At 40.5% G+C, this 17,186-nt stretch overlaps 1 protein-coding gene across 1 annotated transcript; it reads right to left on the minus strand.

The window, feature by feature from the left end:
• CZH5orf63 (chromosome Z C5orf63 homolog) lies at nt 505–9,634 on the minus strand. The gene is made up of 4 exons (XM_021381232.1): nt 9,478–9,634; nt 4,771–4,888; nt 1,496–1,552; nt 505–756 (listed from the first exon to the last, which is right to left on the minus strand). Exons 2-4 carry the CDS (start codon nt 4,882–4,884, stop codon nt 577–579), a joined length of 351 nt encoding a protein of 116 aa, XP_021236907.1. The 5' UTR covers nt 4,885–4,888; nt 9,478–9,634; the 3' UTR covers nt 505–576.

Below are 17,186 nucleotides of genomic sequence, written 5' to 3' on the forward strand. Positions count from 1 at the left end.
GTATCAAGGAGCTCAAAGCTTGCGGTAGGAAATGATAGAATAGATTCAAGAGCAACATGTTCACCCCATGAGAAGAAACCACGCTGTGTTTGTGTATGAGTAACAGCTTCATCAAACAGCTGATTGTTCTATAGGAGCAACTCTGCTTCACTGAGAACACGCTGCCTTTAATCAAGTGTCCTTTTCGTTCACAGTTCATTTACAGCCCTCTTCTCCATTTCAAAACCAGAACTTGGGACAGACTCCTAGACTTCTTCATGTCACTTACAGACCTGCAGCTTACACATACTAACGGTCTCAAAGCACACCTCATTTTATCTGCTGCTATGGAGCAACATTTATTCTACCAATGAAAAGCCATAGTCTAGAAATACCGTAGATGTGCAGAACAGTGGTTGCCACTGAGGCAGCTGGACTGAATGACTAATACAAAATAGAATATGATTCACCCATTTTTTTTAGGACGTGGGCACAATAAGTTCTAAGAAAAGTGAGGCCAGATAATGAATACTACTTCTTCACACCATTTATTCTGCATGGTCATTTCAGAACCACACCAGAACAACTGTATTTTCTTCAATGGTTTCCATCATTAAGCATCTCCAGCTTTGTAAGTTGGTCCTCAAACTTTTGAATATCTACTTGATGCTTCATTAGGAACTTTCCATTTAAATGAAAAACAGGTATGTCATATTTGTATTTATTATACCATGTTGAGTTCTCTGGAAGGGTAATATCCACCTCCTGCAAAATAAACTGCAACAGAAAAGAAATATGTTAGTACATACTAGACAGTGGAAAAGAAAACCGGCTTGTCTTTTGATCAAGATTCTTTTTCAGAAGTGAAATAAGGTTCACTTCCTGCTTTTGGATTTATTCTTCTATGCTGCAAAAAATTGCCACTTTTGTGGCAACAAAATGTATGCAGCCACAGACCTTAACTATGTGTCTGCAAAAGACTCGCTCTACTTTTGATCCCCTTTGCAGAAGGGGGATCTTTGAATATTGGCTATTACAAACATGCAGCTGGCAACACTATAGCTTCCTGAGAAGCAGCAGAGTGCAATAACTTTTAAACGCTATTAACAATTTCTTTCCTGGCTGAAGAACAGTAAAAACTGAGCTCAAATACAGCTGAAATATTTGAAGCCCTATGTACCAATATACTCCCCAAATGATATCATCACTTGCCCCATAAGAGTTGAAAACTCTTGTCAGACAGGGAAACAGTATTTACAGGTGCAGTGGTTTTAAAAACTTTTGCCGTTACATGTACGATGGCTTAGTTTGCCAATACTTATTTGAGCTGCATTGTCTCAAAATGTTTTCTGGATAATGAATTTTATGGAGATCAGTGCTGAAATTGTCTTGAAGAGGTCACCCATGAAAAAATAATGGATGCAAATAAATCCAAGCAATTTTTTTTCTCAAAGAAAGAATCCTGATGAACTATTTTTTCTCTATATAAAATGTGTACAGTATTACAATACATTACCCTTTCCTTATATGGCTCAAGCACTTCTTTTGCTTCATCACAAAGAGGGCAAGGTTTCTAAAGGGGAAAAATTCAGACCATCATAAAGCACAAAGTAAAACACACAAATTAGCTGTACTGTAAAGTACATAACAGACAGGTGATCATTACTGTAAACATGGTTTCCTTCCCCCATTGCTATCATACATCTTAAGGCTTTCTAAATTTTTATCCTTGCAGCATGGACAAAAACAAGCTACTCTTGCTTCTCTGCATAAAGATTTGCTGTTATTTTTCTTATTGTACGAATTAACAGTTTTCAATTGCTATTCTAAAGGTTTAGAAAGTCAAAATGGTTTAGAAGGTCATAAACACATCCCTTCTTTTGGTTAGCAGCAGTGGGTATTGAAAAGCATTGCCATCTCCAGTTGGAAACAGCTGCCCATAATGCTCTTGTCAGAAGTGGAGTAAGTGAAGGACTCACATGAGTAACTTCTGCTCTGCTTCCGATCAAGTCACTAGTGTCAGTTCAAACAGCAAAAACGGGAGAGTTAAAATAGCATGACTGACAACGCCTGATAGAAATCAAGCATGATACCTCCCAGCTTGCACAGCTAGGAGCACAACAAACCTGCAGGAGAGTGAACTGGAAAACAGCTCTGACTTGCAATGGGGGTCAAGAAAACCTCTCCTTTCTGAAAATTCCCTAGTTTTCCACTGTAGTTATAAAATTGACTTCTGCTAATCATGCACCATGATCGCCAGAGCACAGCTTACGTGAAATAGTGACTCACATGAATGCATGCTGCTTCAATGTCTGTTGCAGCAGAATTTGGCCTATAATTCACATAGCAAACTATACAGGGGTCCCTCAGTCATGAAACACCACTCACAGCTGGAAAACACCTACTCCTTTCCTTCCCACTTAGAAGTCTTTGTAGGGCTTCTTTAAATATAGAGTTAATCTGAAGTAGCTATTTCTTACTTCCTGTATGTAATTTGGATTAAATACTATTTTCAATACACATCTGATCTAAACTGTCTTTCACGCACAGAAATATCCTTATGCTCTGAAAACCTATGCAAGATGCTAAAGATCAACAGTTCTGAGTTCCTGCTTGTGGCTTTTGGAGAGATTGATATACTAAAAACCCAAAGGTGCACATCAGTGACTGACAGAAATGCTCCAGCATCCTGCACATCAATTCTGTGAAGTGCCAGCCACCCTACACTGTTATTAGGTTGTTCCCAGTTCTCCTATGTTTGTGGTAAGCTTTCTAACAGTCACACAAAAGCATTTAAAATACTAAGCTGATTCTTAGCAAAGAAAACATTTTTGCTCCTGCTCTGATGGCAAGTGTTAGTACTGCACAGTACTAATAAGACTGGCACTGGTTTACAATCAAACAATGAACTAACTCAACTAACAGTGAAATCTGTTTAAAGGGTCTACTTATATTACCATATATTTTTCAGTCAATCAGTACAACAGTAGGTCTCTGCCACGACTTTATCTTAATTTGTAATACGGCTGGCTGGTCGAAGCTGTCTCACACAATCTCTCATCCGAAAGGTATCCTATCTCACCAAGTGGGATTCCTACTGCTCACATAGTAAAAATCCTTTCCCAAAGAGACCTGTGCTGTGCTGTTAGCTGGATCTGTTCGACAGTACACATGCTAGAAGGGAAAGTCTTATTTCTACAGGTAATTCTCATTGATGCTGTACACTTTGCCTGGAGTTTGGTGCTCATTTTAAGCTGGCACTGATGCTGAAGGAAGCAGGCCTACTTTCCTGCCACTACTTCTTTTGTGCTAGCATTAGCATTCATACAGCTACACAGTGAAACTAGACATGAAAACTGATTTGACCTACAGTAAACTTGTAAAAACATTATCTTTTTTTTTTTTAAACCTGGAGCAGTTGTTTCATGAACGCCTGTGTTGGCATAAGCAAAGCCTGTAAGGAGGAAAACCATTTGGCAGCGATAGCATCTACTAGTTTGATGTGGTGACAGGCCATAGCTCCTCCTGCCCTCTCCTCCTCTTTTCTCTTTTAAAAATTAGAAGGAGGGAGAAATGCAGTTAGTAAGTATAAACGAAGAGTGGTGATTAGTTTTAAAGCAGTCTGCCTTCTGCTTTGCAACTGCCAGTGATATCAGACACGAAAAACATTTTACATTAAAAACACATTCAACCAAAGAGCACAGTTTAGAGAACTACTTGAACTCTACATCCAGAAAATTTGATCTCATACAGTATTACTAGTTTAAGATTCTATGACACAAGATCATACAAAAGAGCTTTTTTCCAATTATTAACCTAAAGCTAAGCTCATTATTTCCTACCTTATCACATTTGCGTTGTGAATGAATTTATGCTGAATCAGGCAAGGAGAGAAGAAAGCTTTAACTTTGAAGTACAGTTCTTCTTAAAGAATGCATTCCATTGATTAACAAATAACTGATGAGGACTTTTAAAACCTCTTCCTATGTTACACAATTTAAACACTCCTTTACAGCTGGGGAGGGAACGATCAAACACTGTGCAGGAGGAGGAAATCATGTGAATCACATTCAACACCAACAAGTACCACCATACTCATATCAACATTCTCAGCACTTTACATTTCCAGTTATTCTCCTACCAAAGACCTCAGAAACTATGCAATCATATAAATGCAGCTAACTCTGCAGTGTGCCATCCTGTCTAAAAGTGGAGACCTCTGAAGATAAAGCAGACCCTTAGCAGCAATCTGTGGAAGGTGGCAGCTCATAGACGACCATTCTTGCTCATCGCATCTGTTTTGTACATACACTGAAGAATCCTAACTGCCTGTGCCCCAAAAGTTTATTTGCATTTTACTCCTGTTAGCTTTACAGAGCCAGTAAAGCAAAAAAAGGTGATAGCAGACTATTCTTTCTCCTCATGTACTATCAATACTACTGTGATATATTTTCAGTCTCAAATATAGCAGTGAAATTAAACATGAATGTTTTGAAGAGCCTATTTTGACCGTTCATGCTTGTCTCGAGCAGATTAGGTATGAAAGCTCATCTTTGATGTCCACTTCCAGGATGAAACACTAGTAGTCAGAGAACAATTTTCTACTAGAAAATGGACCACAGTGTCACTGAGATTGAACTGTCTTGAAATCTCCATTTGTTGCTTCTAACTACTCACTTGTGAAAGGAGTGTGCTGTAAAACCAAGACTAAAAAACACTTTAAAAGCAAATGACCAAAACTACACAAAAGGTCAAGCCATTTCACTGAGGATTTGTGTAAACTACTTTTACCTTGGTAAACAGAGTCAATACTGGCTTACTCGTGCAGACTGAACAGAGCTGTCTTCCCAGTAGACTGGATGTACTTGCTAGTTGCACTGTTCTGCTCAGAAAACAAAATATCATTGTCCTGCCAAGGCAAAAAAATAAAATAAAATGTGTGCTTTAATTGTTTTGTGGTAAGTTATAAGTAATGAAATTCAATTTTAAGCTTAATGTGGTGCTTCAGTAGCAGTTCTAAAATATGCAATCAAACCATTTTCCCAGCACTTTTATGTTCACAGGATCAACATTTTAATCAGAAAAATGGGTTATCCTGTGACAGACCAGAAACAATTTGAGGTACCTTAAGAATTGCAGCTCCATTAAGAAATATATATTTTCTTGCTGTAATGCCTCTTTTAAATTCTGTAATACAAATGCTGACATAAATGCATAACAGTTTCAACTTGATATATGCCAGTAAGCATTACGTGATATTAACAAAATGCAAAGTGCTATGCTTTGAACCTCAGTAATCTTGCTGCAGTGCTTGGCATATTCAACTTAAAATTATTCCATCAAACAACTAATCTGTACCTAATCAGAATATTATGTAAAGTAAAACTGTTTCTGTTCATTTCCTGGTCAAGCAGAACTTGCCTATCCTTTTACTAACTGCAGAAGATCACAGACATGCACCATGCAACAGCACAAGTTTAATTTAAAGTATAAACAAATGTGAGGTATAACAGAGAAGAAAAGCAGGACTAAGTTGTAATTGATAATCTTGTTTTAGGATGTGCAGTAAAGAAGTGCTTGGTGCATTCACCAGATTTCCAAGTGTGAATATTACACAATTCTGCTTTAAGAGAGAAGAGTTTAGCCAGCAGACCAAATAAGGAAAACAAAACACTACTGTAGAACCTAAACTTAAGGCTACTTGAGGAGCTATGTTTCTAAGCAACAACCAGAAGAAAAATCAAAGGCGCAACTTGGCACTGCTCTACCAGCTGTATTGTGCTGTCAGAAACATCTGTTTTTCCAGGGGACTCAGGTGAGGGTGACCTGCCACATCTCCAGTAGTTTCAGCAGAACATACAAATAAAAGGTATTATCTGAATGGGTAAATTTCAGATATTATGAAAGAATGTTTTTGTTTTTTTTCTTCTTGACCACACAGAAAATGTTGTCCAAAATGGAGTATTCTGCAGTGAAGAGGCCTAGGAGCTTCTTGTTCAGCCTGGAACAAGAAGGGTCCTTCAGCTGTGAGTGCTAGGCATCAGCTGCAAGCGCAGAGCAGTGTCTGCAGTCCCACTGCTGCCAGCTGCAACATGGGCAGCGTGCTTGTTTTATGTAGCTGGGTGGAAAACTCGTTGTCCAGGATCTTATGCAGCAGATACAAACATAAACTTCAAACACTTTGGAAAAAATGCAAATCTGGACGATGGCAACTAGCCTCAATCACACTTAGAAATGCTTACATCCACACTAAATAACTGCTCAGAGAGGATGTATTTATGGTACGGCAAAGTGCACTATGTCGGCTTTCTCATATGCAATATAAAAAAAGTCAAAAACAAATAGTTTTCATTCTCATAAGTTTTTAAATGAATGCTTTTGTTGCCAGCCTAGCAAGGCAAAATTTTGTTCCTTCGAAACAAGGAAAATTACCCCCATGTTGTTTTGTGACCAGCAGAATAAGTAAAGCCTTGATATCCACAGATTCACTCCCCCACTTACACGCATGATGTACGTAAAATGACTCTGGTTTCCTCCTTTATCCCTGCTTTTTGAATCCTCCATCCCAGTTCAAGCCTGGACAACTCCTGCCAAAACACCAACTAAAGGCAAATGGATTTGCTGGTATCAGCGCTGAGCTTCAGGATCGCACAAGAATAAAGACACTAGTCCAGTGTCTTACTCCCCCAACAAATGCAAATAATCATAAGCAACACTGTATTTAGAGATCAGGAACAAATCTTCATTAATGAGTACTACTACTAAAACAAGTTTTGCAGGAAGTTACAGATTTTGCCCAGAGGATTTCATAAACAACCTAAGGACAGCATAATCCTGGTTGCCAATTTATTCACCCCTGGAGAATGACACTAAGGCCATGCTGTAAAGCCAGTTGCAGAACGACTCAAAGAACTAAGTGGATTTATGAAATAACACCAGTCTCAGCCCAGGCTCCAGACATGCTCTGCTCCTCCAGCACAAAGCAGCCTGAGACACCTTGTCCTGAGGGAGGGTGAGATACTGTCAGACACTGTCACGTTCCCACAGTACAGAAGATGCAGCTCTTATGTTTCTGAAGCCCACAGCTGCTCAACAGCATCCTTATGTGGACAGTGGCCAGAACAGCTGCATTTAATCTGCGATAAAGCAAGGTGCGAGCACAGAGCAACTTGAGCTTTACCAAAGTGTAACTACAATTCTGCTCCTATAGAAATCTGCACTTAAATCAGTAGGGTTTACTAATCTTTATTTTAAGTAAAAAGGTTAAGGTTTTGGATAAAACCACAGAGCTGTGGTGCTGCACAAACCGAGAAGGTTTCTACTATTGTGAAGGGTTAAGCATAGCTGGTACTGATCAGAAGATGGTAAAAGGGAATATCTAAACACTCACCAGGAAAACCCACTGTAGCTGCACAATTCACCTGAGCAGGATTCAGAGTCCCATGTGCTCAGCACATGCACACCAACATCATGTGAACCAGTGCGCTCCCAATGCCAACCTACACTGAGCTGAGCACAGCTCCTGGGAGGTGGGAACCAGTTGCACAGGACACTTCCAGCCAGTTTCACCACTGACAATAAGACAGGGAAGGGCCACACAGCGTTCACATTCTGTTCATATTTGTATCATACTTGTCTTCTGTCATGAAGAAACTAAACTGCTAAGAGCAAATATAAAGTCTTTGAACATGATTATTCTACACTTCTCATTCTCTTACCTCCAGGCAATTATAAAGACCTGTTTGAGAGACAAAATTAACCTGTAAATGCAAAAAGAAAGGATACCTGCAAACAAAAAACCTAGCCTTTCTTATATTACAACAGTACACAATAATTTAACTGATGATGCTTCCAAGTTCAAACTTGGCCTATGGTGTACTTTGCAAAGCCAAACTGAATTAATTTCCTGTTAACACAATGTATATCCTGGAGTGCTGGAAAAATAAGATACGAGATGAAAACTAGCCATTATTTGACAAGATAATTAGCTGTAAAAACTTTAGCTTAGCATCAGTCATTGAAACATAAGTACGGCTGACTTTCTCCCTAACTATGTACTATCAATGATGCTACGTATTCTGAATCTCAGCTTCAAATCACTGACATATTCTTGCCATGTGTTTCTTAATGTTTTATACACAAAATTAACTACATATTTGGATAAGATTGTGCATTACGTACTATTTTCTTTCCATGAATGTATGTGCAGACCTGAAAATTAAATTACTATGATCATATAGACATTTGTCTGTATACACTGCACAGCGATGCAGTATTTCATTCTGGAACCTCAATGTGGGTTTGATCAGTCATGATTGCTTGGACCTATCAAACCTTTTTCTGTACAGCAACACATCAGTAACAAGAAAACTGCTAAAATTGCCTAAAATGGATCGCAATCCTAAACACCTCCTAGTTGTTTGTCTTAAAGAAACCTCAGAAATTTATGTTCTGTGGACTCCTACTCCCCATTTATTCCTCATTCTGGCGTGACAAAGGAATAGCATATGAAAGAGAAACAGATGTCAGGTGAAACACCAAGTGACTAGAAAAAAAGGAAAAAACATTCCCATTTTTAAGATAAAGGTGAAATGAAGATCTGGGAAACTATAGCCTGGTGATCTGTGCTTGGGATGATCATGGAACAGATCGTCCTGGAAGAGATATTAAGGCAGATGCAAGACGAGGAGGTGATCTGAGACAGCCAGCACAGCTTCACCATGGGAGATCATGTCTCATCAATCTGGTGGCCTTCCACAATGGAGCGATGGCTTCAGTAGAAATTGAGATTATATTTTAGGAGGAAATTCTTCGCTCAGGGAGTGGTGAGGCCCTGGCACAGCTGCCCAGAGAAGCTGTGGGTGCCCCATCCCTGGAGGCGCTCAGGGCCAGGCTGGATGGGGCCCTGGGCAGCCTCAGCTGGTGGGGGGTAGCCCTGCCAATGGCATGGGGTTGGGGCTGGGTGGGCTCTGACAGCCCTTCCAACACAAGCCTTTCTGTGATTCAGATGCAGGCTGATGGTCCAAGTCGACGGGGGCTTACTATAGCTCCTGACTGAAAACCAGGTACAGTCAGCCAGGAAAGATAATTACTGGCAGTGGGTTTTGGTTTGCTAATGGTCAGGATGGCGCGGAACGACAAAACGCAGTGACACATCACAGGAGCAAGGACTGGGTGAGCTGGGCCATGCGGCCCTGTACCGAGTGCCTCCATCTGCAAACCTTCCACGGGCGCACCACATTTTCCCACTACCTCCTGTCCCCAGGAAGCCTCACTCCCCGCGACACTTCCCACATCTGCTCCGGCACCTAAAGACTGGAGGAGACAAGCGCCTCAACAAGCAAACGGAGCAAACGACCGCGGCCTGCTCCGCGGCCTGTCCCTCCCCTGTAACACAGCTGCCCCGGGCAGGACTGCCCCGCACCACCAGGCCTCCCACCGCCCTCCGTCAAGTCCCCGTCGCGGTCAGCCCGTGGGGGCCGGGCTGCAGACTCCCACCTGGCAGCAGCCGAGGGGCGGCCAGCTCCGCGCTCTGCCCGGGAAGGACGCGAGGGCTCGGGGGGCGCGGCGCCGCTCCGCCGCCCTCTGCTGACGGCCCTGGGGGAAGGATTGGGCAGCGGGAGGAGGCGCTGCGCCGTCCTGTGGAGTAAAAAAAAGGGTTTTTCTTAACCCGTACCAAAAAGCAGTCAGCAGCTTCTCTGCTTGCTCCTCCCTCAGGTGCTCACAACCTCGGTTTTGGTAATCTGCTCGGGCTGATGAAGGGATGCCTCTAAATATAACCGGGGAAAAAAAAGGAACTGTTATCAGAGCATATCATTAAAGTGGATAGGAGACAAAAAGGTTCATAAGGGTTTTCTAAAGGAATCAGAAAGATGTGAGGAAAGTACACTGTGAAGTTGCAGGTAGCATAGACAGAAAGAGAATTTTGCCATAAGCAGAGAGCCTGTCCAGCAGTTCTGCTCATGCGCTTTCACTGGCTCCAGGTGGGGTAAGTGGGCTTCAGTTTAACTCCTTTCCACTGCAAGTGAAGTCAGATTGATGAAATAAAAGAGAGCAGGGGACCTCAACTGTCTTTTTCCCAGTAGTAAATTCAATTTTAGGGAAACTGTCCAGTTCCCTGTGACTCAAGCAGCAACAATGTAGATAAAATAGAATATTAAAGATGTGATACATTGCTTTTTTTTTTTTTTTTTAACTTTTTAATATTGAATGCAGGCAGGAACTGTACTCATAACTAAGTGGAAAATGAGGAAAAAGAGTCAAACACTACGGAAACCTTCCTAAACACAGTACTTCTCTCTATTAACAGCTTGAAGCACTACATGGTCTGTATGTTAGCCATGTTGGTGGACGGTATGAAGCTGGGGTCAAGAAGAGTGTTTTTGGAGTACATGAGCAAATCCAAATGAGATTGGAAATGGGCTCAAACTAACACAGAGAGTTGCAGTAAAAGTAGAAAAGATGCTAATCTAAGGAAGGTATCAAGCTGACAGTCCCACAAGGAGAGATCTTTCTCTGCTGAAATTAATTGTTACATTCTTGTCTGAAACCAGGAGATTTTGTCATTTCCATTCAGATTACTTGGTCTAAAGAGAGGGCCTGAGGATCTTTTGAACTTCATCTGCATACAGAAATGTGCAGTGTTTTAGTTGTCAAGTGTGTTGGTTTTGCTTTCTCCAGAAAAGTGTTTTAAATAAAAAGCAGCAAGTATTCACTGCTGGGAAACAAGGGCTGTAGGCTCATGTTCTTTCTGTTGCTCAGGGCTTTGCTTGTGCTTTTGTAGTGGTTCCTGGGAGTGGGAGACAAGTCTTCTGGGGTACAATCTGAAGCTTCCCCTCTACACCCACACTCTGTGAGGCACATCAGTCTGTGGCGGGAAGGCTGCCAGGAGAGTTGCCTTACCCTGCCACCATGACATACCTGATTAATGAGCAGAGTAAACAAATGTGCCTGCTGAGGACTAGCAGCTCTCAGTGACTCATTTCCAGCCACTATCTTAATTCCTTCAGTTGAACAGGGGTGTAATGCTGGCAGCTAACTCTAGCTGTTCATTTTTGTGTCAGGACCAGAAAACCCAGTGTCAGGCTTGGGTGTACTGCTTTGCTGAAAGATGGGCCTTTTGAGTCTGCCACAGGCATACAGTGATCTGGCTCTCACCTGGCTCTTCCCCAGGGAGTCCTGGCTCTGGTCTGCACCCAGTTCATATTTCATGGAGCAGAACTGTGCCTTTAGTGCTTTTTAGGAAACGTTAACTCATGGATGGAGTGGAAAGGCCTGGGCTTTTAAATGCTGGGAAGGGATGGAAGGAAGACTCTTTGGGGAGAGGATACTTTCAGCAGAGCCTAGTTGAAAAGCAAGGTTAAATAAAGAGGAAAATGTCTTCTTCATGTCTGAGGTATCAGATTGATTTTATCCATCTCATTCCAAAAAGGAGGCTAGCCTACCTTGGGGTGTGTGTATAGGATTTGAGAACCTGAAGGAGGTGGACACGCAGTCCCCAACCTGGTCAGTTTTTTTCAAACAGAATTGCTGCTGAAGCCCAGTAGTTCGTTTGATTCCGTGTGCTGTTTTCAAGACAAAAATATTTTTCAACAGCTCTCAGTCTTACATTGCCACTTGTATTTATTTGTTTGGTGTTAAGGCGTATCTGGCACGGTCTGGTTTTAAACTTAATCTGGGCTATTCTTAATCTGGGATAAATGTGTGAAAAAAGAAAAAGAACGTCGATTCCCTATACTACATCATCTGCAAAGAGAAATTAGGATTAGGGTGCTGTGATTGACCAGTTTTGCTTCGGCAGATTTCTGGTACATCATTGTGGATAGGTAGTTTAGCACAAAGTTACTTTTGATTTTGATATGTTGGTTATGTGATAAGTCCTCCTTAATGTTTGTAATAAAAAATTGAGCAGAATAGTGTTACAGATGAGGAAAGATTTAACACCTTAGAATGTGAGTCACTAATGCTGTGCTTAGGAGTATGATGAGTTGCTGTGCAGCTTACTATAAAATATGTTCTGAGACCTGAAAGTAGTGGAACCTCATCCTGTTTTTCATTCTAGCTCATAACATGTCTTTAGATCGTAAGGGCAGCTGTGACTCAGTGGTTAAATATGCTGCGCAAGTATCCTGCTATGGTAGACAAAGTCCTTCTGATTTATTTATTTGTTTGATTGTTTATTGCATCCCTTAAAAAATGTCTGGAACTATTTTCATTATCTCTGTCTAAAAAGAACTCATACTGTAATGGATTGCTGTACCTAATGGCCTTCAATTAGGTATGCTTCCAGATTTCTACATTTATTTCCCAAGTGTTTTGATTTTATCTATACTGCTCCATATATTTTTATTTGACATGTATCACAATATGCTTTTCATTACTTTTGCATGTTTTGTTTGTATTTGCACATTTAATAAATACTGTATTTTAAATCAGTCCTCTCATCAAACAAAATAGTAAAAATAACACGTGTAGTGTCTGTGGAGGGGATTTAGAAATTAATTTGACTTCATAGTTTATCTTAAATGTGAGTCTTGGGCCATTTTTGCTTTGCAACTGATGTACAACGAGCACATAATCATCAAACCTGAAAATTGTCAAAGATTAAAAGCAAAAACAATAGCAGCTAAAACATAGTTGTTTATATGGAAAACTCCATCCATAAACTTTTCTAGAGCTGAAGCACTAGAAGCACTGTTGAAGCTTATGCCACCATGGAAGAAAAAAATACAGATTTTCCTTCACTGTGATCCTCTATACCTCTTACTAGAAAGTTTCTAGTACCTTAGATGCTGTTGTGAAGGTTTTCCCAAAGCTTTCTGCTGGAAATGGCAACTCTTGTGCTAGCAGGGATTGTGTCAGCCCTGCTAACCAAAGCACAGGCAAGGCACTGGCACCTGCCAATACTGCACTCCTGTTCGTTGTAGGTCACTGAGAATCTCTGTCTATTTTGCTCTCTTATTTGGGAGGACATTGTTAAGTATGCGATGCAATGAGCTATCAGGTCTGTGAGACACCTACCCCAGTTTAAACCCTGAAGGCTCGACTGATTCAAATTTTACAAAAAGTAACAGACTGAAAGAACGACCACAGTGTCACAGATTCATTAACTTCAAGATTAGAAGAATATCAAGAAAATATTTGGCTGTAAGATTAGAGCAAGTTCCTGCAATAAGGTGTAACTGCAAGAAATGACAGAGATCTTAGCCTCAGGCAAAGCAGCTTGAGAAACATACTCAAAAAACATTATGTAGCTTTTAAAGTATGAATGTCAGTTACAGAACATTTTCATTTGTTTTTATGACCTATGTAAGTGAAGATTAGTGGTCTACTTGCATATGAACTTCCACTACCAGTTAATCCAGTGATCATCTGAACATTAAGTAAACTGACAAATGAAATAAATTTTGCCTATTAGTGGTTGGGACAGCACTTAAACTTTAGCTTTACATCTAATAATCCCTAACGGAGCATTGCTGTGATGACTGTTATGATATTTGCACATGAGTTTACTGAGCATCACGGGGGCAATTGTTTACAGACCATGCCAGAGCCCATTGGAAATCAGTGTGACTTTTTTCATCCTTTTCACAGAGCTTTGGGTCAGATCGTTCATTTGCTTATAATACTGGAAAAACTGTGGTGTTAGTTTAGAGCACTAAAAACAGTTGAGCATGTGTGTGTTTAACAACTTTTTTTGTGGTAACATTTCCTTCACACAAATATCAGTGGGTAGTATTTGTAGGAAATTTTTTATGAAATCTGGAATAAGCACTAGTTCTGTCTTCAATTAATTGTGAGGCTGCTGTGATAAGCGTCTGTTGTAAATGTCACATTCCTCTAATCTCCAAGATCTCACAGTTGAATAAGAGAGAAGTGAAATAAAGTTTGTAACTTTGGTCCATGTATCCTCAGTAAATTATGTAATGGTCTCAGCAGTCATTTTTCTAACTAAAAAGCCATACTATTTCACTGAGTAGAGATAAATGACATCTGAACAAGTAGCAGTTGTCTGGCATTAAGTGAAGATTTGGCTTTTCTCCTATACATTCCTGTCTTTTTCCCTAGAAATGTCTTCTGGATTGATCTCCTAAAGAAAAAGAGCTTCTTGTATTATATTACAATATTTCACTTTCACAAATGAATAAATATTTTTGTTTTAAAATAAAATGAGAAGAAAAGACTAAATGTGAGGCTCTGGAATCTCTCTCCCAGATGTCAAAAGAACAAGAAAAGACAGTTTATTTCTCACCCTAGTGATGTTCTATGAAATGATGTACTCACTGATGACGTAATATAAAATATGATGTTCTTATTTACTCTCTCATGATACAAGACTCTAAAGGAAATGTATTTTTTCCCAATACCATATCATCCTCATCATCTCTTTTTCCATTTCACACAAAATTTTGTCAATATTGTGCAAAGGCTGATTATTGCTGCTATTTCCAATCCATCACTTCAAAATCAAACACAAGGAAGTCATATCCCATCCCTCTATTAAAATCTATTACTAAGTGCTATAAAACATTAAAATTCTCTCCTATTTTTAATGTAATCTGAGTAAAAAAGTAAAGCAGTGGCTTTACAGGTGAAATTGTAGTTATTTTAATGCTGATTATAAATGATATGTAGTATAACATGCATGGATGTATATAATATATAGATGTATAAAATGCAGAGATATTTTATTTCTCAGTACTCTTTCCTTCTTTGCCACATGGTAACTGTCCCACTGCTGGCATAATCCATGCTGTAATCCATTACCTCTGATGCCATGGATATTTTGGTTAAGCATTTTGTGTCATATAATAACTGCAGTAACATTGTGTTTTTAAAAACAATTTAGCTCTAGTAAGGCTAACCACTTATCTGGTGTGTACTTCATTTTAATCACTGGATAATCCCATTTAGCTTTTCTTAAAAGCTATGTATACAAGCTATGGTACTAAGGTGTCATGCAGCTGTCAGAGAAGCCTTAGAATCTTGCTTCTCAGGAGGGTATGGAAACACTTTTCTTTTTTCTGTTGTAGAGGCTGAACAAGCTTGCAACCAGCTCCTTCCCCTGCCCTTCACTGTTCAGTGTCTGGATGCATCACTCAGCTCTGTCTGTGGTGCTGGGACATGGCTTATTGCCAGCCCTGCAAATGCTGCCTCCCTCCATGCAAGGCTGGTAGGTCATGGCTGTGCTATTAGCTACATATGGGCCTCATTAAAGTGTTAATTGTGGTCTTTATTTTCATGTGAAGGAGTGGTAATAAAACTCTTTTAGTCACGGTGATTCAACTGCATAAAAAATTTCCATGACTTGGCGTGTTTTTTATTTATGCGAAAAGTTTTTCTTTTCAACAGGAGGACTGAAAGATGAACAAATAGAAAAGAATTCACCTTCAAATCCATATACCACTTGTCTTCTCAGTAGAAGTATTTGAAAGGATGGGAATGGTTAAACAGTGGGTTTACTATTTGCTTCTTAAGTGACAGCCTAAAAGTATGAATCAATGGCTTCATCATTCTCTGCTGGACCCTTCACCTGGGCTTTCCTTTGTAAAATTAGTAATTTCCAAAGCACCTGCTTTAGTGCGCCAAGACTCTGCGGTGATGATCCATGGTCCTCACTGCAAAAAATCTAGGGGACCAGTAATGCATTGTGGTCAGGCAGGGGAGACTAGAAAGGGGGAAGTTAGCTTCTAGGTTGGTGGATGTATCTGTCTTTGGGGCTATCTGCACGGCAGTGGTTTCTGTACTCTGAAGATGCCTGGACAATCATTAAACACATGATTTGGCTCTTGGAGCAGTCTCTTGTAGCAGAACTACTATGAGTTTAGCCTGTGCTTATTTATTCCTTGACTTTGGTAGCAGCTACATAGATAGACTTATTCATGTTTAAAGAATTTGAATTGCCAAGATGAAAAGGCCAATGTTTTTTCATCTTTCAATATAATGTAATCTAGCTGAACATGATGTTACTATGATTTCTTCACAGATGAGGGTCTCTGATTCTCTATATAAAACTAGCTATCAAAAATGTGTTCAGTTGTACAATCTTTATTACCTAGACATCAAAAGGATTTGGAATGATAGCAGCAAAATTCAGTTCTGTTATGCTGCATGGATCATTGAATGGTTCTGCTCTCAAACTGGACTGAAAGTTAATCATGGTTTCCTAAAATGCTCTGCAGCACCATGTCTCACTCCGATTGTCAGAGCAAGAGGAGGTTCTTTGATATATGTATACCCGATGTCAGATTAAGAAACAATGGTTCAAATGTTGGTCCAACCAGTTTATTACAGATCCTAGGCAATCAGGGAGATGGGGAAGGGAAGGCCAGCGATTATTACAGATTAGGGTGATGGGGAAGGGAAAGCGGGCAATAGGAAATGTAGGAAAGAGCAAGAATGACTTGAAGAGGGGATAGTCACCACCAAAGATCGAGCAGCGTCCTGTTGCACAACGTTCCGATGGTCCGAGGCCAATACAGGAGCAGGAGTGCAGGAGAAGGCAGCAGCAGAGTGGCTATCCTTAGGCAGCAAGCAGGGAATCCCGGAGAAACAGGCAGCAAGCGGGTAGAAGGCCCAGGAGAGTCTGGCAGCAGAAGGTATGTCACAAGGAATCTGATGTCAGAGACCTCACCTCTCTTGGTTGTAGGTCCTTTTATCCTTCTTCTTCTGCCAATTGTGGCATTCCTGGGCGCTTAGGTAAGAGTCATGTGCAGCACCCCTGAGATGGTTATCTCCCTCGAGATGAGCCCACACAAAAGACCATTTCCCGGACATTAAGCTGCTACTTACCTCTTTCTCCTTGCCCCTGGCCTGCAAATATTCAGACAAAAGATTTTTCCAACTTTCACCAGGACTTGCCTGGGCTTGTCTGTCTCTGTTCTTTAGACAAAGGATTTCTCAAACTTTGACCAGGACTCCTGTGCTGCTCAGCAAGCTTTGGGACAAAGGTGCAAAAAGGAATAATCTCTTACACACTGCCTCTGGTACTGCAAACAGACACGTGATGGGCTAATTTGTGCCTCGGGTGCTGCTGTAATTATGATCACATTGTCATAAATTAGACAATTAAGCCAAATTATAGAAAAGTATTTATTAATTCGAGTAAGCAAAAACACAAGCAAAGAACAGCGCTGGGCACCCTGGGAGTCGCAGAGTCACGACTCCTCAAAAAGGCGCAACCCGCCACCAGCCGCTTTTTATTTTTA

The sequence above is a fragment of the Numida meleagris genome, chromosome Z, assembly GCF_002078875.1.
Source record: "Numida meleagris isolate 19003 breed g44 Domestic line chromosome Z, NumMel1.0, whole genome shotgun sequence".
NCBI classification, from domain to species: Eukaryota; Metazoa; Chordata; class Aves; order Galliformes; family Numididae; genus Numida; species Numida meleagris.